Genomic DNA, 25,405 nt, shown 5'->3' with positions numbered 1-25,405 from the left:
CCAGAACTTGAAAATCCCATATACCTCAAACATCCCTAGTATTCCAGTCTAAATCTCTGGTGGTTCTGTGATTCAAATTCTAACAAGGAAAGATTGCAGATTTTTTTTACTGGCAACCTGAAAAGGATTTGAATCTAGTTCCCTATAAGGTGACTGGCACAGTTCATATGTAGTGTGAAAACATAAACACAAAGAGCCATACTCTCTGACTGGGAAGTTCCTCTATTTATTAAGCTCTCCCTGGTCCACTCTGGTAAATGTGAAAGACCAGGAACTCTATAACTCCATTCACTTTCTCTACAATAAAATATTAAAACTTAAATTATAAACCAATATCTGTACTCACAGCAAACCCTCTATTACATGTATTATTTGCTGTTGTCTTGGCATATCTTTCCCTCCTATTTAGGGTGGTTGTTCTTGCACTCCCCAGTTGTGCACTGTTCTTAAATTTGGTCTGACTCTGCCGTTCAGTTACCGCATCAATATTGTCTGACACAGCCCCCCTTATGCTGCCAGCATATAAGTCACATTGCTGTTTGTTTCTTGCATTCTCACTTTTGCTATAGCTTTTGTTAGTATGGGATCTGGAGCTAATGGAAGCTGTGCTGATAAACTGGTGTTTCTTATACCACCAACTATCCTGTCTCTTATTAGTTCTTTAAATGTTTCATATTTGCAATATTCATCCAGACTATGAACTGCAGTAACAAAATCCTCAGCTGTTCCTCCTTGTTCCCGGCACCTCTTATTAAATTTGGCCTAATATTATCTTTGCCTACGAAATGGGCATCAAAAATCTCTTTCACATTGGTGTATTCTTTCTTTTCCTCTTCAGTGATGGACAGTGCACATAGCGTATTATCACCAGCATCACCCATAGCAAACATCAGGGCATTTAACCTAGCATTTCTGTGCTTTCGATATTAAACAGAAGCTATTCAGAAATGCTCAAATCTCCACTCCCAACTAGGCCAGGTGCCTGAGTTTCCAAAATCAAACTTCTCTAACAGAGCCATTTACACTAGGACTCCACTGCTGTCCTGAGACAGGTCTCCGCCTCCTTCCTGCTGTAGTTTTCACAGGTCTCCCTGATTTCCCACTTTCCTCACTCACCACAGTGGCAGCTTGAGATATATGTCTCTTTCCTTTCCTTTACTCTGTCTTTAGAGAAAAGGAGTCATTCACTTCTAACACCATTTAGGACAAAGCGATAAATACAGAACTTCCTGACTGGGAAGTTCCTATATTTATTAAGCTCCCCATGCAATACACCTTTGTCCTCTCTGGTGATTGTGGAAGTGCATGACCCCTCTGAACACTCCAAACTTATTATCAAATGGTTGGTGCTGTTTCAGCAAGTATTTAAGACATTTCAAATGCTAATCCATGAAACACTAACAAAGCCAACACTAAGCATCTTAAAAAGGCACCACTAAGCCCTTCATGGACTTTTGCAGCCAATGAACCAATCCCATGTGAATGCTGGTCCAAACAGGTTTGCAGAAGAACTCCGGGGGAGTGACTTTGCTTCAGTATTCTCACCAAAAATAACATGACTGGATGACTAGCAAACTTACCACAGACAATAAAGGGGAAGAGATCGTCTGACAAATTGAATGAATTCAAATCAGCAGGGCTGGTTGTTATTCACCCAAGGATACTGAAGTGAGCTGAACAGGTCTTTGGAGCCACCTGCAATAATATTTATAAACTCATGGATAACAGGAGAGGTCCTGGAAGACTGGAGGAGGACTAACATAGTGCCCATCTTGAAAAAGGAGGAAAAGGAAGAGCCAAGGAATTATAGATCGGTCAGCCTGACCTTGATACCTGGGAAGCTACTAGAGCTCCTACAGTCAATTTGTGAATGTTTCATTTGGAAGATGAATGGGTAATTACTAGCGGCCAGCATGGATTTACCTAGAACAAATCATGCCACACCACATTGATTTCCTTCTTTGACAGGGTAATTGGTTTGATAGAAAGGGGGAATGCATGGACATAATATACCTGGACTTCAACAAGGTTTTTAACACAGTCTCACATGGCATTCTGATAGGTAAGATGGAGAAACGTGGGCTTGGCAGAACCACCATTAAATGGACATATTATTGATTGAACAACCGCAAACAAAGAGTAACTATTAATGAAATTATGTCAGATTGGAGAGAGGTCTCAAGTGGGGTTCCACAGGGATCTGTTCTGGGTCCAGTGTTGTTTAACATCTTTATTAATGACTTGGATGTTGGAATAGAGAGCATACTGATCATATCTGCAGATGACACAAAGCTAGGGTGGACTGCCAACACTTTGGAGTATAGAGTTAAGATTCACAGGGATCTTGACAAATTAGAGAACTGGGCTATAGTCAACAAAATGAAATTCAACAAAGACAAATGTAAGGTGCTACACTTCGAGAAAAAAAACCAAATGCACAAATACAGAATGCAGGAAAAATGACTTGGCAGCAGCACTGCTGAGAAGGATCTGGGAGTTGTGGTGGATCACAACTTCAACATGAGTCAGCAAGATGATGCTGTTGCAAAAAAAGCAAATGTGATTTTAGGTTGCATTAGGAGAGGCACGGCATGCAAGTCATGGGAGGGGATAGTACTGCTTTACTCGATGCTGGTTAGGCCTTAGCTGGAGTACTGCGTCCAATTTTGGTCACCAGTGTGTAGAAAGGATGTAGAGAAACTGGAAAGGATCCAGAGGTGTGCGACAAAAATGGTCAAAGGGATGGGATGGAAGCCATACACACAAAGGCTGAAGGAACGTGGGTATATTTAGTTTGGAAAAAGGGAGATTAAGAGTGGACATGAAAACAGTCTTCACATACTTGAAAGTCTTCAATAAAAAAGATGGAGAAAAGTTGTTGTCTCTTGCCACTAAGGGCAGGCCAAGAGGCAATGGGTTCATATTATAGCATAGCAGATTTAGATTAAATCTCAGGAAAAACTTCCCAACTGTAAGAACAGTAGAACAATGGAACAGACTGCCTCGATAGGTTGTGGAAGCGCCTTCTCAGGAAATTTTCAAAAGGAAGCTGTATAACCATCTGTCCTGGATGGTATAGGCACAACAAATCCTGCATTTTGGCAGAGGGTTAGAGTAGATGACCCTTGCAGTCCCTTCTAACACTATGGTTCTATGATTCTATAACCGTATATTAAAAGCGCCTCCATGACAGAAGTAGAGAGGCACAATAGAATGTGTTGGTGCTTTCATTATTGTATGCTACAGCGCTGGATTTTCAAAAGCATTTATTTTTACACTAACTGCTTCCACTGATGTCAGAGTTTCACCCTTGATTTAAAAGGGAGAAAAGTTTGGCAAATGCTACATGCTTTTGAAAATCCTGCCCTAATGTAGGTTTGGGTATAGTTTCCTAATAATAGACTGACATAGTGGTTACAGACTGGGGAGGGGATTCTGTAGTCTGCTCCTGGCCTTACACACCCTTGAAACTATCAACTAGCAGCAGCATACCTCTTGGTGTGCTATTTCTAAGTGTGCTGCTGACACTGCTATTGTCAGTTTCCCAATTGTTTTGCTCCTTTGTTTTTTATGGCTGAAACAAATACAAAGGGCTCTGGAGCTCACAGAAGTAAGGGCCTTGCTAAGAGCTTTCTGGGTGGTGCTATGTACCTTCCACTCTCACTGAATCCATGGGTCAGCAGCTCCCGGGAAGTGCTCAGCAGCTTGTAGAATCGGGGCCTTGACATCCACAACCCCAAGGCACAAGTAACACATTTATTTAACAACTTATATTTCATCTTTGGTGTGATCAGTGCTGTCAATCCATTAACATTTTCTTCTTCTGGAGAAGAGAACTGGGAAACAGAAAGAGCGTGTGGAGGCTTGGCATGCCTGAGCTATTCTGTGTTTCTCTTTTTCAAAAGAAAGAGTCTTTTGCAGATCCAGGAACGCCTTTAAAATCATATGGAGCACTACGTGAATACAAGGACTATGGCCACTGGGTCAGATGGAGGCAGGACATGAAGAGAAAAGACCTTAAAGTGGCCTAGCTGTTCCTTCAAGAGTACTTCATCTAATGTTAATTTGCAAGATTGGGTCTGAGAGTCAGGCTGGGATATTTCTGACTCTTTATAAATGAAGTGCAAACTATAAGTGCTCTGGCTCCAAAGAAAGGCTTACCAATCTAGCAACTAAGCCAGAAAGGAATGGTCTTGTGAATATCATTGAGTCACATTGGAAGTTTCATCACTGACATCAGGAAAACCTAAAAGTCTGCCAAGAAAATGTGACCCACATGACAAAAATGTAGCTGGTCTGAATAGTCTTCCTTCCGTTACCAGGAACTTGTATCTTGGCCCCTATTACAGCAGAGTTACTAAAAGTGTGGACTACTTTGACTTTCAATCTACATTTATTAAGGTAAAGTTGGGTATTTAACACTGGTTTGGTATTAAAAATACTCATCAGCCTGACAACATCTTAAAACTATTCCTTGGGGAAGTAAAATAAAATAATGACATGTTCTCTCTTACTACAGAATCACCATACTGCCTGATAGCAACCTTGAGGAGTGCCACTGTGCCCCAGAGTTATAATATTGAACAGATTCTTTATCTTCCACTGGATATATATATATCCCTTCACTGAAAGGATTTGTCATCTGGTGACAGGGGCAGGTTGGCATGTGGAGGATGTAGACTAAGAAGAGCCTTGAGAGTCTGGCTTCCCCAGACAGCAAAAGCAGAGGTGATACTCTCTATTTCAGGGGTGAAGAGCCAGTAGCAGAAGAGTGAAAAATGGTGTGTTCTGACTTTATGGAAACAAATAGCTTTCCTCTAGACCTGCATGTATTGCTGGAGACCCAAATGAGGGAGGCTTTGTAAGCCTTGCCCTGATGAAAAAAGGTGAATGAAAATGTCAAGTGTGAATTATACCACATTGCGAGGCAGTGTTCTAGTGAAAAGTAGGGCTGCAGGCAAAGGAGATCTCAGCTCTAAATCCCGCTGTTTCTGATTCATTGTGTGGCATTATACTAATTCTTGGCCAAATTTTAAAAAACACTCAATAAGTTTTGGTGTGGGTGATTTAAAACACCTAGGTTCTGATTTTCAGGGAGATTAAGCCCCATATCTCTTCTTTACTTCAAGAGGACCCACTTGGCTCAAGTTGGACATCCAAAAATGCACAGTAATGGATATTCTTGAAAATATTTAACCTAATTTGCAGAGGTACCGAGCGCCCACACAACTCCCAAGGAAGTAAAGAGTTGGATCCATTTACGCAAAGGCTGGATTAGGCCAAAGTGTCTCAGTAATAATAGCAGGCTCACAGGAGCATTGTGAGGTGTCATTGACTGTGAATAGCACTCTGAGGCCACGTCCAGACTACCCGCCGTATCGGCGGGTTAAAATCGATTGCTCGGGGATCGATATATCGCGTCTAATCTAGACGCGATATATCGATCCCCGAGCGCGCTTATATCGATTCCGGAACTCCAACAACCCCAACGGAGTTCTGGAATCGACAGGGAGAGCCGCGAACATCGATCCCGCGCGGTGTGGATGGGTGAGTAATCTGATCTTAGATATTCGACTTCAGCTATGTTATTCACGTAGCTGAAGTTGCGTATCTAAGATCGATTTCCCCCCCGTAGTGTGGACCAGCCCTGACAATGTGTTGTATAATGCTCTCCAATGCTGCTTCATCACTTTGGTCTCCTTGCTTTTTCAGTTCCAACTGCTTTTTTCTTTGAAGTAAATAGAGACAACCCCCTCCTGGTAAAAGAGTCAGAACTTTTGCTTTTTTGCAAATATGATGAAAAGATAAAGATTTCCTTTGTGTGCAGAACATTTTGCAGGGCTCAAGTAAGACTGTACCACTTTAATTCCACATTTTAATAGCAACAGGAATTGGTTGCAGAAACAGCTATGTAGAGCAGTAGGAAGGCCAAAGGTTATAAACAGGGATAAATGGTTATGCAGAACAGTGGGATTATGAAACTGCCTGTGCTATTGGACTAGCTCTTTGTGTTATAAAAACACTTTGCTCAGACTCTTCTGTGAAAGTAGACAGAATGAGAAAGATCCTACACTTAAATATACCTTAGGGCCCACAGCAAAATAGAAAACAACCATCAGAAAGAGAATCTGTAACAAGAACCACTGCAAGAAAAATATTTCAGATAAAAATTAAAAATCTGTTTTCAAAGATACCTGTCACCATGGTATCTAACCATTGAATTGGTTCCCTCCTGTCAATACCAATATGAGTAGAACTGGGCTAACAATTAACAATACTTTATTTGATCAGTTCAGCTTTATTTATTGTTTGCAAAATATCCATGTGTTTTTTGATATCCCACAATTTCTTTTTCAAAATCGTTTCTTGATTTTCTGTGATTGTAACAAACTGCTTATGAACAAATATTCTATATTCTAAATTTAAGCTGATTGGCTTAGTTTTGATCAGACACAAACTTTGCACAGTATTTTTCTCTTTCCAGATTGGATTGGAGTAACCTTAGTATCCTGTTTCTGGGGTGAATATTTGAAATTCAAAATTTATATTCTGAAAATATTCTTTCAAAATTCACCGTCTCAGCCAACATTCCTGCCAGTTAACTTAATCATTAGCATATGGGATAATGTAAAAGACATTAGCCCAGCTGAAAGAAATTGGTTTAAATACAAATGCATATGCACATATGCTGTTTCACCCTGCTGAAGGTGTGAGAGCCTCACACAGGATGCACAGTGTGTAGTGAGGAAAGGAGCTTCCTGATTCCCTAGTGCAGCCTGAAATGATGGCCAGGCAGAATTCCAGTCCTTGCCCTCATCCGTTAACCCCAAGGGGATCACAGCATCTCAAAGGGGTGTTTGAGAAGGTACAGTCTGGCTGTTCATGGAGTAGTAAACTGCATCCAACAATAATGCCTCCTGTCGGTGTTATAGTTTCAAACCTCCCATTACTGTGAGTTATGCCGCCATGGCACATTTGAACCCATAAGTAGTGGCAAATCTTAGAAAGTGGTGACACAGAAAGTGACTGTAAGGGTCAATTTATGAATACAAGTTGCTGCCAGAAAGACAGAACTTTGGGCTTAATAAGTTATTCACAATATCCACTTTACTTCACTGTTAAAAATATAGTCACTGATGTACATAAATGAAAAAAAAAAGGTTCTTAAAAACGGTAATGGCATCAATGTCACTGTCATAAAACAAAAGCTTTCAAACTTGAAGTTAGTATAAGATGGCTTTAAAGATCATTCTAAATTATACATTTAGAGATGGAGATTTAAGACTAATTTGCTACATTTGTGGTACATTAACATTCATGGGAATTTTAAAGACATTTGAGATAATGGACCTGATGCTCTTCTGGTGTAAATCAGGTGTAAATCAAACATAATTCCACTGAAGTCAGTGGAGTTACACTGTTGTAAAATTGATGCAAATGGGATCAGACTCAGGCCCAGCAAAGTTAAATTTAGCAATTCATCTTATATAGATATGATCTAGATTTACTATTGTTTTATATGTATTAACTGTTATTCAGATCTCAGACTCAAAGGTCCACAGCATTAAATGGAAGTCAGACAAAAGTTATTTCTCTAACTACATGTATTTCACCAGCTAGTAACTTATAAAAATTATATACTATTTCTATAAAAGCTAATTGTTCAGCTGCCTCTGATCTATGACAGCATTCTTTCATGAACCAAAGACACTTTCTGAAACTGCTTTTGGAAAGAATATGGTCTGCAAATTCTGCTTTTGGACTTGTACACTCAACTAGCATGAGCTGAGAGAACAGACCTTGGCCCTATGATATTGTTTTCTTTCCATTAAAGTACTGTTGCTCAGGGAGAGCTAGGCACTCACAGAAATAGAACCTGAACCTCCAAACCCTTACTCATATGGGGCCAGATCCAGTCTACTGATGTCAATGGGAACTTTTTCATTGATTTGTAATGGGCTTTGGTTCAAGTCTCTGATTAGGTCTTAGCATCACTGAAGGCCTTCTTTTGTGAATGAGAGTTAGCAGGACTGGACCTGTAGAGATTTAAAAAAAAACAAAACAAAAATAAAACTGATCCATATTGCTATCCCCTGAAACCTTCCACACAGAAACATATACGAAATTATTCAAGACCAAGGCTAGTGACAATATGCAGGTAAATGCTCATATGGGATATACCTACACTTTCCTGACATCTGATCCTTGATTAATACATCAGAAGAAAGTGAATCAGTACCAGCCAAGGTCCCTGCAGTTTACCTTTAAGAGAAACCCATGATTTATATTTGGATTAATTCTTTTTGCCAAAAATGACAACAAAAAATTGGTTCACTATCTACCAAACTCAGAATTTGCAATTTAAGATTAAAAGCTGGTGAAACCAAATTTAACTGGAACTGGCATTTCATTCACAGAATGTTTAGTAATTAAGATAGCATGCTTTGGGTGGGATTTAATTCCCCTTAATGAATGTCCCAGGTATTTAAGACTGAATTTCAAAATGTTTGTAAAAAATTAATTAGGTCTAAGACCCTCAGAATAGGTGTGCAGATTTACATTAAAAATTTAGGTTTACAGCATAATGTCTTGAAAATCTGTTATTTCTTATTTACTTAACAAGTCTTGAATTCTGCATTCAGACTGCTCTTGACATTTCACTGTTTTATATTTTTTAGATGTCATCATCTTATACAGGAGAAAAACAGATCCCTAAACTCATGGCTTGGCAAGTAAATTGAATGAGTTGTGATTTTCAAACATTTATTCTCTTTTATAAAAAAGATTGCTGTGTGAATTAAATGTTCAAGAAAAGAATCAGATTGACTGGCCTTAGGAATCAAGTTTACTATTTATCTATAAGGCAGGTATGACCAAGAAAGCCAGAGAATGTGATGCAGAATCCACCCCTTTCCCATTTCCTGTTGCAGAAAAGTGCTTCAGAATCTATTATTTTATTTAAAAAAATTATAGCTCCAGTAGTGGTAAAGATAACCTTGAAATCATGTACTAATTGTAAATTGATACAGTGAGGTGTTCCTGAGTCTGCAGACAGCTTGAAATAATAGCTCTATGGAGTATGAACTCCTCTCAGTCATCAAAATGTGGTATTAACTCTGAAACCCAAAGATGACATTTAAATGTTCATAATATTGACTGTTTCACTGCTAATAATTTTAAAAGAAACAAGTAGCTAATATACATATATATAATATACTTAAATATAAATTACTTAGATTATAAACTCTTTGGGGGAGGGACTGTCTTTTTGCTCTGTGTTTGTACAGCACCTAGCACAATGGGGTCCTGGCCCATAATTGTGGCTTCAAGGTACTTCTGCAATACAAAGAACAAATAAATAATAGTAATAATAGTAATAATAATAATAATAATAATAATATGCTCCAAATCCCACATTGCCTGTTTCCTCTCCAGGTTCACAAATCTCCAAATCTCTGCTACACAGCAGCCAAACCACAGCTTCCACTGATATTTTCTACGTTGCAATTACATGTCATCAATTGAAAACTCTATAGCACTTCAGATGTGATAATGAGAGACACCATAAAATAAACTGAATAGCAAAATAACAAAATGGCTACTGTCCTGACATTTATTTTCCTAGTGGCTTAACTAAAAATAAACCTTTGGTATTTAAATTTAAATGATTTTGTTGCAGAACTTCAAGTGCTCTGCACTGGAGTGCCACAGAATCCACACACCTTGTTGAATTTATATCTAGCTTACTGCAGAATTCATGGGACCTTGGTTATAGCATAGTCAGTTGTAACCATTTTGCAAAAGTCTGTTGCTCGCAGCACAAGTTACAAAGAAATAATAAAACAAAATGCATTCATGAACAAACAGCTGGATGAAAAAGCTACAATGATGATGATGAACCAACACTCTTTATTGAATCTCAATAAATTACAAAGCATGTTTATGCAACACATTGGTTTGACGCACTGAAAATAAATGAATAAAAATTAATCTGAAAATCAGTACTGGAACAAAGTGCAAAGTAAGCAGAGTCAGTGTAGACAAAAAGATTAATGATGGACAATGTTCAAATAAAACAACAAACCTTGTCTCAGAGAGTGGGCAAAAAATGAGCTCATGTGGCAAAGCCACACTGGCATGTGTGTAGAAGAAGTAAAATAATTCAGCAGATTTTGAAAAAGTGTAAAAACTTCAATGTGTTTTAGGACTGGAGAGTAGTGTGCAAATGTGTTTGTAAGTTCCACTGAACAGGATACTAAAAATACTTTTAAATAATATGATAAGATGTTTAAAGGACTGGAATATATATTAAAGATATAAAACAACACATTGATAAAGATATCATTGTACCACAAAAATATATGCACCATATCAAGTCTCATTAGAAATGAGATATGAAATAAAAAAGGTGAACTTGACTAGATGGCAAAATTAGATGTTATTGTGCAAAAACAGAAACCAATTGAATTAATAGTATGGTCTCCATAATAAAATCAAACAGGTTAAGGATTTGTGTAGTTCAAAATGATTAAGGCAACTACACATTAATGCTAACTCACAAGAACAGCTGAGGGCAAATGGCTAAATCCTCAGCAGGTGTGTATCAGTGACAGTCCATTGAAGTCAATGGAGCTATGCTAACTTACACCACCCGTGGGTCTGAATTAGCGTGTCTAGACTTCAAAATGCAAGAGTAGTTTTAGGGGTGCAACCTAAAGGTTTTGGCAGGTCTGACACAACACAGAAAGTGCAAAACTCTGCAACTCCTTTTTCGGGAAATACATGCTTAAGCAACTTCCCTTTGGGATTTCCTCAGCACTTGGGATATACCACAGCATCACGTCCCAGATCTTTGAGGATCTGAATGGGATGAAAGCAATTGTTTATGATCTGCTGATCTGAGGCAAAAAAGATCAACTAAACAATAAGAGACTGCTCTGCGCCAAAGAAAAGACCCTTGAATTGAACATGAAGAAATTATGTAGGGCACATACTCAGCGACAAACCCAAGGAAGGTGGAGGCAATTGTACAAATGGAAAGACTCCAAGACAAGGAGGCCTTAGAGAGATTCATGGGCATGTTAACATATCTAAGCAAATTCATCACTAATTTGTCACAGTTAATTGCTCCCCTCAGAATGCTGCTTGGGGACAGTTCAGAATAGCACTGGGATGACTGACAGGAGAAAAGCTTTTGGAAATTGAAATAAATTGTTACAGAAGCATCAGTGCTGAAATACTTTGAGATTAATAAAGAGCCTAAGAACTAAAGGGAAAATTTTCAGAAATACCTAAATGGTTTAAGAGCCTAATGGCTTGTCTACACGGTGCATGAGTCCACACCAGAGGGGTGTAAATTCTAGTGTGTATTGTGCACTAACTAGCCAATGTGGCACCTGGTGGCACACACTGAAAGTTCCTTAGCGCACGTTAATGTAATTCCCTTTCCACACACTAGGTAACTTTTAGTGCATGCCAGCAGGGTACACACAGACCAGTTAATGCACAATACACTAGTGTGTACTAGCATTTACATCCCTCCAGTGCAGACTAATGACCTGTGTAGATAAGCCCTAAGTCCCATTTTGAAAAGTGACGTATGCACTTAGGAGCCTAACTACCACTGAAGGTTCCGAAATGCCTGTATTACTTTTGAAAATGGGACATAGGTTCTTAGGTCAGCCAGGGACTTTTCAAAATATTGCCCTAAATCAATGTAAGCTCACAGGGAATATGGCTGGCAGTAGGTTTTGGTTGTGAATGATTTCATGAATATTGTTGTAGGCAAAAATTAGACAATGTAGAAACAGACCATAAACTACAGGGGACCATCGTACAAAGCACGATCCAGACTTCAGAAAATTATAGAGAAATTGCAAAGGTACTTCATGTAGGCAGTCCCTGTGCCTTCGAGCAGTACCTTGCAGCATTAGAAATGCAGTGAAATGCAGATGCCTGGTAAAGAGCTTCTCATAGAAGGCATGCTCTTAAAGCAGCTTTTAAACTGTGAAAACAAGGAAAAGGGGTTCTATGCAAATATGACTCATGTATTACCCATTTCTGATACAAAATTAGACAAACTCAAGCAAGAAACATGAAATGTTCCAACCTTTCAAGAGCTTGAGCAAGTTATTCTAGATGATGGCTTACAGGAAAAGCCCAGGCACCTCCAAGTAAAAAAAAATGTATTGTGACTATAGAGATGAAATTGCTGCATATGATGGGATTCTGTACAAAGGACATTGTCATAGCACCACACAACATGAGGTTGGAAATGCTAAGTATAACCTACAGTGCCCATTTGAGTATTGAGAAGTGCAGGAACAGAGCCCAAGATGTTCTGTTCTGGCCAGGCATGCATGCTGCCATCAAAGATAAGGTATCCAAGTGGAAATCTGCAATAAATACAGGAAACAGAATGCAAAAAACCCACTGAAACCACATGCGATTCCTGATTGCAGTTGGCCCAAGATTGGCACAGATGTGTTTGAATGAAATGGAAATGATTACCTCTTATTGGTGGAATATTACTCAGGTTTTTTTTTAATTAACCATTTATATGACATATTGAGCAACAATGTAATAATGTAATTTTTTCACCATAGGATTCCAGATGAGTTAATAACAGATAATGGCCAACAATTTATAAATGCCTCATTTTGGTAATTTTCTTTGAACATCAGTTCAAGTAGACCATACCAAGTCCTTACAATCAAATTTATGAACAGAAAAGTCAAGTTCAAACATCAAAGAACTTGATTAAAAAAAGCTCTGGCAGATTCAAGGGGTCTGTAGTTAGCATTGTTGGAGTATTGCAATGCACCCCACATTTATTTACTAGGTTCACCAGTTCAGATACGCAGTAGGCAGAAGGATAAAAACTTTAGTGCCAACTTCTGGCAAGCTTATTGAGTCAAAAACAATTAAACCTGAAGAGATACACACTAGGGAAGTAGAGAAGAAGAAATGCTATAACAAGAATGCCAAACAGTTACCCCTGCAGGTGAGAGAGAATGTTAGAATCCTTACAGAAAAGTGGCTGGCAATCTGCCAGTGTAAACTTTATCTCATCTGCAGCAAGGTCATAAGGGTCAGTCCTACAGGAGGAACAGAAGAATGCTAAAAAAAAAAGTAATGAAAACTTTAACCATCTATTTCTTGTGGGTATCCAAAATGCTAGCGATGGTGCGTCTGTGCTGACAGAGGTAACACGATTCAGTCAGTGGCAATGAAAAATACCAGGAATGGCAAATAAAAGTTCTAGGTGGTGGATCCACTTCTGTCTCCAGACCTGCCACTGAAGAAGGAACTGTTCTGAGAAAAAGAAGTGGCCACGTAATCAGAAAGCTCTCAAGGTTTAGAGATATAGAGAATGAGAGAGAGAATAATCCACTTATCTGGCGGGGGTTCAAAGTCATTAACCCCACGCCCTCCTAGAGTTCTCCATCAGTGCGTTTTACTAACTGATGATACTAGTTTATAGCTCTTTTGAACACTGGCTTTCTCTAGAGCCACACTGCAAGAGAAGTCCCTGCACTCCCATAAAGAACTGGGGCAGGCCCTTGCATGGGTTAACCAAGCTGGGGAGGCTTTTTGTCTGCTCCCCTCCAGTCCCAGCAAAACCCCATCACAATCTGGATCTAAAAATGTCGCTTAAAGAAACATATTTATAATGTTTACATCTCTGGTTTATTGCTGAGTTGGGACCATGAACTATTTTTGATGTCTTCAAACTTCACCCTTAAGGGCCTAGGATCCAGTGCCCAGGATTCAGGTTTTAACTATTGTGGAATTACGTGTTCCGTGCCAAATCCTGCTGTCTTCACTCAATCCTTACTCATTCAGCTCTCACTAAAGCAAGCTGGTCTGGGTAATTGAAGTCACTGGGAGTTTTGAGTGAGGATTTGGCCTGAGAATTCTAAATGTCCTCTGATTAGTATGAATAATTAAAAACAATAACAAGCACCATATTTACTGCTGGCTTGCCAGCTGCCCCATTTTCACTGGGAGTGTCCTGGGTATTTGCAGTCCTGGCCATAGCCCCTGGATATCTTTTTGCCTAAGCTGTTAAAAACACATACATAATTTTTGCCTGCTGCCAATAGGGGCCACTGTGGGAATCAATCAGAGGCCTGTGTTAATCAGCTCCTTTTACATTCCCTTGCTCTCTTTCTCAGCAACTATGCTTTCTGCTGGAGATTAGAAAGCAGCACATGGGCTAAGAGAATAGCTAGGGAAGCTGAATATTCACCTGCCTTGGGGCAGTTTCTAACCCCTCAAGCTAAGGCTGCAGTAATTGGCAGGGGTGGATGAGACACAGAGGCCTGGTCCACACTACGCAGTTAAATCGATTTAAACAGCGTTAAATCGATTTAACGCTGTACCCGTCCACACTACAACACACTTTAAATCGATTTTAAGGGCTCTTAAAATCGATTTCTGTACTCCTCCCCAACGAGAGGAGTAACGCTAAAATCAATATTACTATATCAATTTAGGGTTAGTGTGGACGGAAATCGAAGTTATTGGCCTCATCATTTTACAATAGCTACCCACAGTGCACTGCTCCAGAAATTGACGCTAGCCTCGGACCATGGACGCACACCACCGAATTAATGTGCCCTAGTGTGGATGCATAAAATCGATTTTATAATATAGGTTTTATAAAACCAGTTTTAGTTATTTCGATTTTATGCTGTAGTGTAGACGTAGTGAGTGAGGTGCAGAATGGCTCATTTCTCCCTCCCTTTCAGGAGTTAGGGGGAGACACTCACAAGGGAGACACAGATGGGAAAGGGGAGAAAGAGATAAGGGGAATGGGATCCCCAGGGAGATGGAAAGACATAGCTGGTGGGGTGTAGACATTGGATATCCAACAATATGGACTTTAGGGCAAAAAGGGATGTAAGAATGAGGGAAAGGAAACCGCAGGATCCTCCACCTTCAGAGTGGAGAAAACAGTAGTAGCCCTGAGACTCGACATAGATAGGATGATGAGAACGCCTTCCTCCCCTAAAGATGCCAGAAGGGCAAGACACTCGATATTGACGCCAGAAGACAATTCCACGTAGTGAAAATCTACTTAGGGACAGGGATGTTTGGGAATTGGAGGACTATTGGAAGTTCAGATAAGCATCCAATTTTCTGGGGACTTATTTAAACGCAAACATCTTAGAGATCAGGCAAATTTAATATAATCATATGAAACTAACATTTCCTCTTACACACGAGTCTTTGAGAGAGAAATGAACTTAGAGAAACAATGTTAAATTTGGTAATATGTCTTATCATAGGTGACTTATTTAGCATGGCCAACCTACACAAAGCCATATAAAAGGTGTGGTTACTTTTTAAATGACAGAATCCACCTGAAAGTACTGTCTGAAATGGGTATGTTATTTCCTTGAACACTCTGCTGCACAAATGCCCTGGCTGATTGAGCACAGAAAGAAAAAGGACTGGTTTGGTTTGGACTGGTTTAGTCACCATTCAAATGACTGCTTTTTTAAATCAACTAGTCAATTTCAAAGTACAGTTTTTCTTTTAAGTTACTTCTAAAACTTTGGGGAACGTTGTTTCACTTTTTAAAATTCTACGAGACTGAAGTTCTTAAGTCACTGTAACTGCTAGGAAACAAACTAGGTGAGGGGTCTCAAACACGTGGGCCATACGTGGCCTGTGGAGTTATTTCCTGTGGCCCGCCATAGCTCCCCTCAACCCCTGACCCCTGCTCTGCCCCGAGTGCACCGTGTCCCCACTCCTTTGCCTACCTTCCAGCACTTCCCACTGCCAAACAGCAGTTTGGCAGCACTTAGGACTTTCCAGGAGGGTGTGGGGAGGAGCGGGGATGCAGCTTGCTCAGGGGAGGAGGCGGAGAAGAGGCGGGGCTGGGGCAGGGATTTGGGGAAGGGGTTGGAATGAGGCAGGGAGGGGGCGGAGTTGGGGCAGGACTTTGGAGAAGAGGCTGGAATTGGGGTGGAGAAGTGGTGGTAAGAAGTGAGGAAGGGGCAGGGCCTCATGGAAGGGGTGGAGTGGGGGCGGAACTGGGGGCAGGGTGGGGGCTTTTGTATCTTTGTATGAAAAGATGTCAGTGATGCGGCCCTCAGGCCAATGTACTAATCCTCATGTGGCCCTTGTGGTGATTTGAGTTTGAGATCCCTGAACTAGGTTAAGGTTAAAAATTGTATTTAACGACTGAACGTTTTACCCTTCACTTTAAACTTTGTATCTGTAACTTATTTGGCTGCTGATTGCTCTCCCACCATAGGGAGGTTTACTATTCAATTCAATTTGTCTTTTAAGAAAGAAGTTGTGTTTTACCAACACTGCAGCCTGTAACCTAATACTGGAAAGTCTTGGATTCAGGCCAGATGTTAATTTCTTCAGAGACACTTAGAAATACTGAAGTCTTCTCTGCTGGTGCCAGTAACTGGGAACTAAGAGCCAAAGCAATTCCTTCAGCAGTGAAAAATTATTGATCAGACCCTGTAATTGCCTTCACCTATATCTGATCTATGCACATGTGTCTCATGTTTATGTATGCAGTGTTGTTGTAGCCCTGCTGGTCCAGGATATTAGAGAGACAAGGTGGGCGAGGCAATATCTTTTACTGGACCAACTTCTATTGCTGAGAGACATATTTATGCTCAGACTTTGTGTGGCTGGAGAGTCATATAAACTGCATGGCATTCACCAGCATGAAATTCTCCAGTATGCCATTGCAACTGGAATGGGTGGATGTCAAGAAAGAGTTTGGCCAACTTTACTATTCACCATGGAGTGAAAATATGGCTTCATGCCTCAGAAAGCTGCCATAACACAGTTGTTCCAGACCCTGTCTATCAATCTGATCTATGGTATTTATAGGACCCCAATTACTATAGACGATAGCACTGAGATACAAAATGCATTAAAGGATTTGGATGTTTATACTATTCCGTCCATTTTAAGACCTTAAAATTCCTGTAAGTCTCCAATATCCACCTCTTTTGATGTTACTTATGTCTTAAAACAATAATCATGTGTGTGTGTATATATGTGACTCAGAACTACTTTGAATATTTCAGTTATTTAAAAATGAGTGACCTGTCTATAAGCCAGGATACTAAGTTAATAGGATACTAAGAGAGGTGCTGAAGGAACAGGTGGACCAGCTCAGGGAATCCACTCCTAGGCAGACGAGAGACAAAAAAGTTGTGTTAGTTCTTCCTGGGTTGGCTATTCCCCATGAAGGAGAGGAAAAGAGGAGGAGCAAGACTAAGGGAGAGGAGTGAGTTCAATATGTACAAATATGTCAACCAATTCTGCAAAAGCTGCAATACGAGTTAAGTAACCAATGATTTGTCTCCCTTTTGAATATACTGGATCTATACTACCCAACTCTCTTGTACCCCTCCAAACTCATGTTGAAAGCGAGTGCAGATCCCAGCACAAAAATGTGCTGGGTTATAGAAACACTTGTAAATTTCACCTTTATGAATAGTTTGGTCTGTTTAGGGAATGTGGGTAAAGAAAAACTGAAACACAGGTGGAGAACAGCAAATAAACATGCTTAACTGTTCATGACACACAGTTTGTGTGACAAAAAGAGTGGCTAGTCTAGGGTGGTGAATTTGGAAGTTTGCCTTCCAGAGCAGATATACAACCAATAATGCTCATTAAATATCTCATAGCCCTTTTTGCACAAGTATGCTAGGCATGGAGTCCTGACAGAATTCCAGTTTGGAAATTACTTTACACACATTTGTGTGAGTGTTTTATAATTATATATATACTCAGAGAGACAGAGAATACATAATTGTAGAACATATGAAGGTTTTATCCACATGAGTTTAAGATTTGTCACATTACCCATGAATGGCAAAGCCATGAGTGAGTTATGCCAGTCTCCCAAATGGTGCAATCCAGCAATATAATCTTTATATCACACTACAGTATCATGTATTCTGTATCATGTGTTAGAGAAAAATAATTTACAAACGCTTTAGAGATTTAGAACATTTTATTGGACTTCATTTCTTCATTTTTCTGTATTCAGTAGACTTAGTAACTTCGTTAAGATCTGTTCATTTTTTCAGGCTTAGAGGGAGAGGAATTCTGAAAATTTGATAGCTAGACTAAATATGATATAAAACATTAGTTTTAATATTTCTCTCTTTATATCTTTCAAAAATATTTAAAACAGATCTTTTTATACATAAAAATGTCCTATAATTAAATTCTGCTATTCGGGCCTTTTCCAGAGCAGGACGCACGTGCTAAAAGCAAGCTGGGAATCTCTCCTTTCCAATGCGATAGTATGCAAGCTATTAGCCCTACCGGGACGAGAGATACCAACCCTTTGACCTATCATTGGCACACAAATGAATATTACCTATTCAGGGGCTCAGGAAGGTGTAACTTTTTTGGAGGGAAACTCTACAGTTTAGGGAAAGAAGGAAACATTTCTCTGACAGTTTGGCTTTTTAAAAAATGGCAGCTGTTTGATACTGTTCAGGTGTTAGGAACATTAGAATTAGCCCAAAGAAGAGGCATTAGTGGTAATAGGGTAGATCAAAAGTGAATGATAAATTCATTGGTCAAATGAATATCACTTTCACATATATGAATTACAGGTGGGGCATGCACAACTGTCTTTTATTAAGGTTGCCCAGCACATCACATTATCAGACTCTTATACCTTTGCCAAAATTTAACCCACTGGGCTGAAATTTTCTATGCTAGGTGTCTGCCTCAGGCTGAACTTTTCTGGAATGTTTCAGCCAAGGCAGTTTAGTTGTTTCCAAGTATGATGCTCAGGAAAAATACATTGTTTTGGTCATGCTAAAAAAAGTTCCTTTTTCTTTGAAAAGTTCTAGTGCACCCATGTTTTGGAGCAGAGACTTGATGTTTGGCAAGGGAGTGCTCTTTGTGTCAGGAATGTGCCTTGTGCATCCCTATGACAACCTGTCCAAATGTGGCCAGTTGTAAGCCTTTCAATATTGCAGTTCGCACATGCTCAGTAGGGACTTCATAGATCTTAGCAACTATATTCCCTGATGATTCCATCTGTACTGGACATGCTGTAGCCCAGGGCTGAGTAGGATTTTCCCTTCAGTTGCACCTCTGTGCTGCAGCAGACCATCCCAGGTTCAGGCATCTAAACTGTCCCTCCTCTAGGCTCAATACCTCTCCCTGCTAGGCCCAGGTAGCTGCCTGATTCAAATGTAGAGGGGACGGAAGCCAGACCAGAGAGCAGACTGGAAAAAGAAGATTATGAAGAGGGTGTGATTGGGAGTGGAGACTGGCAGGGGATGGGGTGACAAGGAAACTGTTGCTCGCTGGACAAAAAAGACTGGGACTGGGAACCAGGGGTGGAGACTTGGACTGGGAGCCATGGAGAGGAAAATGCAAGGGGGAAGGAGGTGAGTGGGGAGACAGATCTGATGAGGAGCCAAGGTTGGGGGAACACAAACATCAGCTGGGCAAAGAACCTGGGACAAGGAACTGCGATGGGGAAACAGAGATTTGACAAGGAGCTCAGGGAGGGAGACTGGGACAAGAAACATGAGTGAAGGATGACTGGAGGCCAGGACAGGAAGAGAGACAGATCAGATAAAAAGCCAGGAGTGGAGGGAAGTGGAGGACTGAAGGGGTGAGACTAAAACTTGCTGGGCAAGTAGACTGGGATGCTTGGGAGGGAAGAAGAGGCAGAAGGATATAAGAAGGAGCTTCTTCATAGTGTTGTAATTAATGTGATACAAGCACAAGTGGGGTCTCTGTATGTTGCACCTTTTCTGAAGCAGCAGCAAGAACCTGTAGTAAACACACTGTCCCTGTTCCCCCAACAGTCATCCAGTCTGTGCTTGCCTTGTGTAGGCATGATGCCTCCCATCGCTGTGGCTTCAGATAGTCTCTTGCACACCCACCATGTGGTTCTGAGCCCAAGAAACACTCTGCCCTCACTTTACTCTATTTCTCACACTCTGCTTTCATTTGACTTTTTCCTCTGCATGGCCCCTCCCTGCCACCACACATCCCACAGTCTTTAAGTGGAATGGGATCCCAAACATTTGAGTTTAGTATTCAAACCTTTGAATTTGGAGTGGATTTGAAATTAGGCAAAGTGAGTTTCTTACCACTTATGAGAGCTCACTGTCTATGTTAGACAAATCTAGAGAGCAATCTGCTTTAGCAGCTGACTTTCTGAAACATTTCCTAGGCTTTAGGGTCTGTTCTCCCAACAATGCATGTATGAATCTCAAGAAAATGCTAGTCATGGCAGCAAAGGTAGCCCCCCTGCCCAATCACGTTTGGTATACTCCTCAGTATGGTCAAGAATCATCACCAAGTATTTGTTCATGCTGTCCTTTCCCATCCTTGCCTCTTACTTTTAAATATCTGTCCCTCTGTACTATCTATTTGGAGTATGTTGAGGAATGCCACATAATTATCCAATCCTGCAGCATTTCCACGTGCATAGTTTTAGGCAAAGCTCTGGTTGCAGAAGAGTAAGTTTGGACCTGTAGTACTGCTTGACCAAAACAGAAAATGCACATTTTTGAAGGAGGTTACAGAATTCTTGGTAGGACTTCTCACTACAACCACAAGAACATTTGTATAACCTAGATTTTTTATTTAAAAAAAAATCAGAATAGAGTAACTCATCATATATAAATATATTTATTGCTGCCAATAGTAAAAGATCCTATTTCAGCATAGACAAAACTACAGGATTTTCTTTATATTTGAATTGAATAATTCAACATAATACTTTAATAAACTAATGTCCATTGCTTACAATTTTCACTCTGAAATATTGAAAGGAAATCATTACATTGTAGAAAGAAAAAATGCAGAGGACTAGCAAAGAAAACTCTAGAAAAAGTTAGTTAAATGAGGCAACGCATTAGGCTGATAATAGTGATACAAACCTGAGGAGAACAATACATGAATTAGGGATAGGCGAACTGGTTTAGATTCCATAACAAAACACCGATCTCCTCCTTACACCTAAGCATGGACCTTTAATTCTTTTTTGGGAAATAAACCTTCCTTGAGGTTCTGAAATAGTCAGATAATTGCTTTGCCAATTTTGGAATCAGACTAGTTTCATCAATCTATTCTCTTAACATTTTCAGCTCAGACTGATAACTTCAAGATACTTAGATAGTTTAGATAAACTTTGAGTAGGGATTCCAAAATTTGGATGCTTGTCCAGACTGAGACTGCAAAATTTCTGAACTTGCCCATCCTTAATGTGTACTCTATGCACAAAAGAAAATAACAAAGAAATAGATTTATTTATAGCCCCAATCACAGCCTGGATCTCCTATTGGTTTCAGTGGAAATTCCAAGCATGGGTCAGTTCCTGTACATTAGCTAGTACTTTTCCAAATAGCATATCTAGCATCTGTCATAATTACATGCGGTTGCTGAGCAAATAAATATGTAAACAGAATGATTTTGTTTATATCTTACTTGAGTTCTTGTGAGCTTGTGGCCAGCATACTTCGAATGCTTTTGTCAGCCAAGGGGCAGCCAGAAAGACTGTAAGACATGGCAGGATACCCAAGTAAGTCAACCTCCTTAAAAGTTAAACTCTCTCAAACAATCACAACATAAAAAATAAAAATTAAAAATTGTAATGCAGAAAAGCGATGGAGCAAGTGCTGTAATATTGAATTTTGTAATATAGTTAACCCTCTGAATATATTTAGATACAAATTTTACTTCCAGTACTACATAATGTAAATGAACTTTTTTTGTTTTTACAAAGTAGTAAAATGTAACAAAAAATATTTGTGATCCCTGGGTTAACTACTCAAAAAGCTTAAGAAAACTTTGGAAATTTTAGTAATCTATTTAAAAATAAAAGACGTTTATACAACACACAAATTAGCATGCTTTTAATATCAACATATATTACTCAAAGGGTTAACACATAGTTCAACATTTTTACTTTGACAGCATTGTTGAGGTAAGCTGAAAACAATAAATTGAAAAGACAGAATCCACCATGAAAAAAATGAAGTCACACCTTCTATGTGAGGCGTAATTACCAGTCACATGACCACTCCCATCACACCCTGGTGTTGGACATCTGCCACCAAACAAAAACAAAAACAGCCAAAATAGTAAGTATGTTTAAAAAAATAAAAAAAAAACTTTTAAAAGTTTCATTGTTTCCAGTTTAGCTGCAATGACTGCAAGGGGATTTAAGCATCCTATCAAAAAGCTGAAAAATGAACAGCATTAAATGAAAATGGCGTCTCAGTACAATATAGCATCATTAAGAACAAGCAAATACATGTTAGCTTATCACTTTACTTAACTGGCAGTTGGAAACATTTATATGCTGCAAATGTCGCATGCTCATACTGCAAGGCGAATATGTACTCGTTTGTTTAAAAAAGACAAAGAGAAAAGGTTAAAAGGAGAAAAAATAATTTCACCTCACATTATGCTTACGTTATTAAATCCTTTTTGCTCTCTTTGCACTGAGGGTATTTGGGTTTAGGGCTTGGGATTGTAACTTCACCAGGATACCTTCGTTCTTCAAGTGCCTCTTGGAAAGGATCCAAGTCTTCTGGCTGCAGGCAAACATATGGGTATTAGTCCCACTTAGGTGAGGCTGCAATATACACAAAAAATAATGCTATGCACAGTTATAAGACATATCACCTCCATTACTCCCACTCAATCAGAAAAATGTTGACATCATTTTACCTTTTTTTTCTCACCTGCTAGACCTTTATATAGTACCTTTACATTTCAATGCATACTTTAGAACACATGAAAAAGAATTAGATTATTTAACTTGAGGAGAAAGAGGCAAAAGTCAGATATTCTCTCTTGTATAGTGTCTATTCCCAACTGTATCAGCAGCTGCCTCTGACAGTCAACTACTATTCTCTTTCACAAGAATCAATACTGTTTTCCAAAGTCACAAGTTTTTACAAACCACATCCAAGAAAAACAAAGCCTAAATATAGTATCTTATCCATCAAAATGCCAACTTCAATAACATTTTTAAATAGTTAAGCATTCTCCCAAAAGATGAATCAGGAATGATGTTAGCAGCCAATTGCTAAACACACATGTAGTGTCACAATCTGGGGCAAACCTCAATGGATCTGCCTGGCAAAATATAATTTTGTATTTAAATTTACTGATGGATTTAGCCTTTTTATATTTGAAACTTAAGCATTAATTTCAGAAGTGAAGAACACATGGCAGAAAGCACTGATGCAGATACCCCTGCAGATGGTGCTGTGAGCAACAGAATTAAAGAATGATTCTGCTTGTTTCAGTCAATGCTATACAGTATTTAATATCTCCCATTTCTTAGATAATGAGAGAAATCCTGGCCCCAACCAAGTCAATGGCAAAGCCTGCATTGATTTCAGCAGAGTTAGGACTGCACCCAATGTATATAAAGCAAATATCACTTTATTGCATGTCTCTATATTTATTTTTTAAATAACGCCATCCTATATTTTAATTAAAATAAATTGGAGAGAGATCTTGCTACACATGGTTGATAAGAATTCTAATCTTATAATGTAGATTTAGCAAGAGAAAAAATATTGCTATACAAAGTCTGGGATTGTAAAATCATGTCTAGATTACAATGCGATAAATATGGCAAACAGGCCAGTGAGCTAGAGTTGAAACCTGACAAATAAAAAACAGTAGCCTCCCAGCAACTCCTTCCCCCACCCTCTCAAAAGCAGCTGACAACTGTCAGGACCACCCTTTCAGAGTGGTGACTGAAAACACTTGCTACATGTTACAAACTTTGAAACTTAAAATAAATTCACTATGGAGCAAGTTATCTTTATTTACCTCTTTCTGTTTACAGGTTTTTAGAGTGTCTCACACCTCATATTCCTTCATAATACTCTTGAAATAAAATATTTAATTACAATGGTATAAAGGCCCTCTTGTGTATACCAAAGCACACCCAACGCTTTGTGCTCCTACTTTCCTGAATGCATAAGGAATGTAGGAGCAGGCCTTTGACAACAAAATCCTGGTTAGCTAAATTAATGGAAAACTTATATTATACTCTGTGCTTCTTAAGTAGATCTGCGTGTATAAATACACTTTTAAATATTCAGTCCTTCACTTTTGAATCTTAATCTGAGAAGAGTATCTTGTTCGGAAAGCTGGTAAAAACTTGATACCAACATTGAAAAAGGTTATGTCAACTTGCTCAGATGGAATAAGACAGATCTGGAAAATTAGAACATCTTCACAGAAGAAAATATTTGTTAACAAGACAGCGCTGTTAGAAAACATGATTCACATTCACGGTTCAAGTGTTGTTGGATGGAAGTTAGTCACCGATCAGATGTGTGCCAACATGATATATTTTGAACTATTAGAACTACCAGGAAGTCCTCTTGTCAGGAAATTATCCATTTTTTGTTTATTACCTACCATGGTGTTTCCTCTTTCCTTTCAGATTTTAGAAATCTAATGAATTAAAACCATCAGATTGCAATCAGAACCCTTAGATGAAAAAGACATACATTAATCTCTTTGGAATCATCTTCATCTATCCTTCTGGGCTTCATTTTAGTGTAGTCCACTGGCAAGTCCCAGCAGTCACTCTCATTCAGCTGGTAACACCGATTATTCATCACAGCTTGTCGTTGTGGTGACATCGGCTCCAGTGGTGTCAAAATGGTACAGCAACCATCTCGCTGTCTCTGTTTGTTCATGCTTAGATCCAAGGTTCCATTTTCATCTACTTCCATATCAGGATTCTGTCAAAATAAGAAAAGTATTGTTAATTCAGCTTTTGACTATCAAAATGTCACCTCTCTGTGTTTTTTAATTTGATTGCTTAGTAGAATGATAAAAGGTTTTATCATGCCTGTATAGATTGTAAGCATTAAGCCCCCTCCCACACGTAGCATAATTCTGTTACACAACATTAATGCTATTAAAGTAGATTCACTCGTATCTTCATAAAAGGCTAATCTGATATTTGGAAGAAAAGGGGAGACATCCCACTAACCACAACCATCCTCCCAAAACACAGGTGTAAAATTTGACAGTGAAATAAGAAATCCCCAAAGGTGTGTTGCTGTGTTTATGTCCCTGATTTACTCTTTGACAGGTTAGCCTAACAGAGTTAACCTCTATATGATTCTGCCTACTTCCAGTCCTTCCAACACCTGCTTATATGATTAGAGCAATAAAAAACAGATAGCAAGTTGCATCAGAAAAAGCAGAATCCTTTGCTCTTCTAACACTAACCGGTAAAGAATTAGAAAAAAAGAGCTTTGGTTACTAAAGCAAGTTGGTTTACACTGTGTTTGCTACCGTCATACTATGAGAAAAAGCATCCAAATCTCACAGTTCCTCCACCACAGACATTAAGGTTTAATATATCTTAACTTTCCAAAGATTATCT

General features: G+C 39.2%; 1 protein-coding gene across 18 annotated transcripts in view; it reads right to left on the bottom strand.

Moving 5' to 3' along the window:
- Positions 1-25,405, bottom strand: part of MYT1L (myelin transcription factor 1 like) — a 383,510-nt gene that overhangs the window by 58,148 nt on the left and 299,957 nt on the right. For 14 of the 18 annotated variants that reach the window (XM_030555505.1, XM_030555502.1, XM_030555516.1 and 11 more), the window contains 4 exons: positions 24,516-24,752; positions 22,450-22,571; positions 22,019-22,081; positions 21,460-21,528 (listed from right to left, as the gene is read on the bottom strand). In XM_030555505.1, coding sequence (XP_030411365.1) covers positions 21,460-21,528; positions 22,019-22,081; positions 22,450-22,571; positions 24,516-24,752 — 491 coding nt within the window. The remainder of the gene's footprint in view (positions 1-21,459; positions 21,529-22,018; positions 22,082-22,449; positions 22,572-24,515; positions 24,753-25,405) is intronic. The other 4 variants (XM_030555511.1, XM_030555512.1, XM_030555514.1 and 1 more) reach the window with 1 other exon arrangement.

This window comes from Gopherus evgoodei, chromosome 3, assembly GCF_007399415.2.
Source record: "Gopherus evgoodei ecotype Sinaloan lineage chromosome 3, rGopEvg1_v1.p, whole genome shotgun sequence".
NCBI lineage: Eukaryota > Metazoa > Chordata > Testudines > Testudinidae > Gopherus > Gopherus evgoodei.
This window is presented reverse-complemented; position numbering and strand designations above follow the sequence as displayed.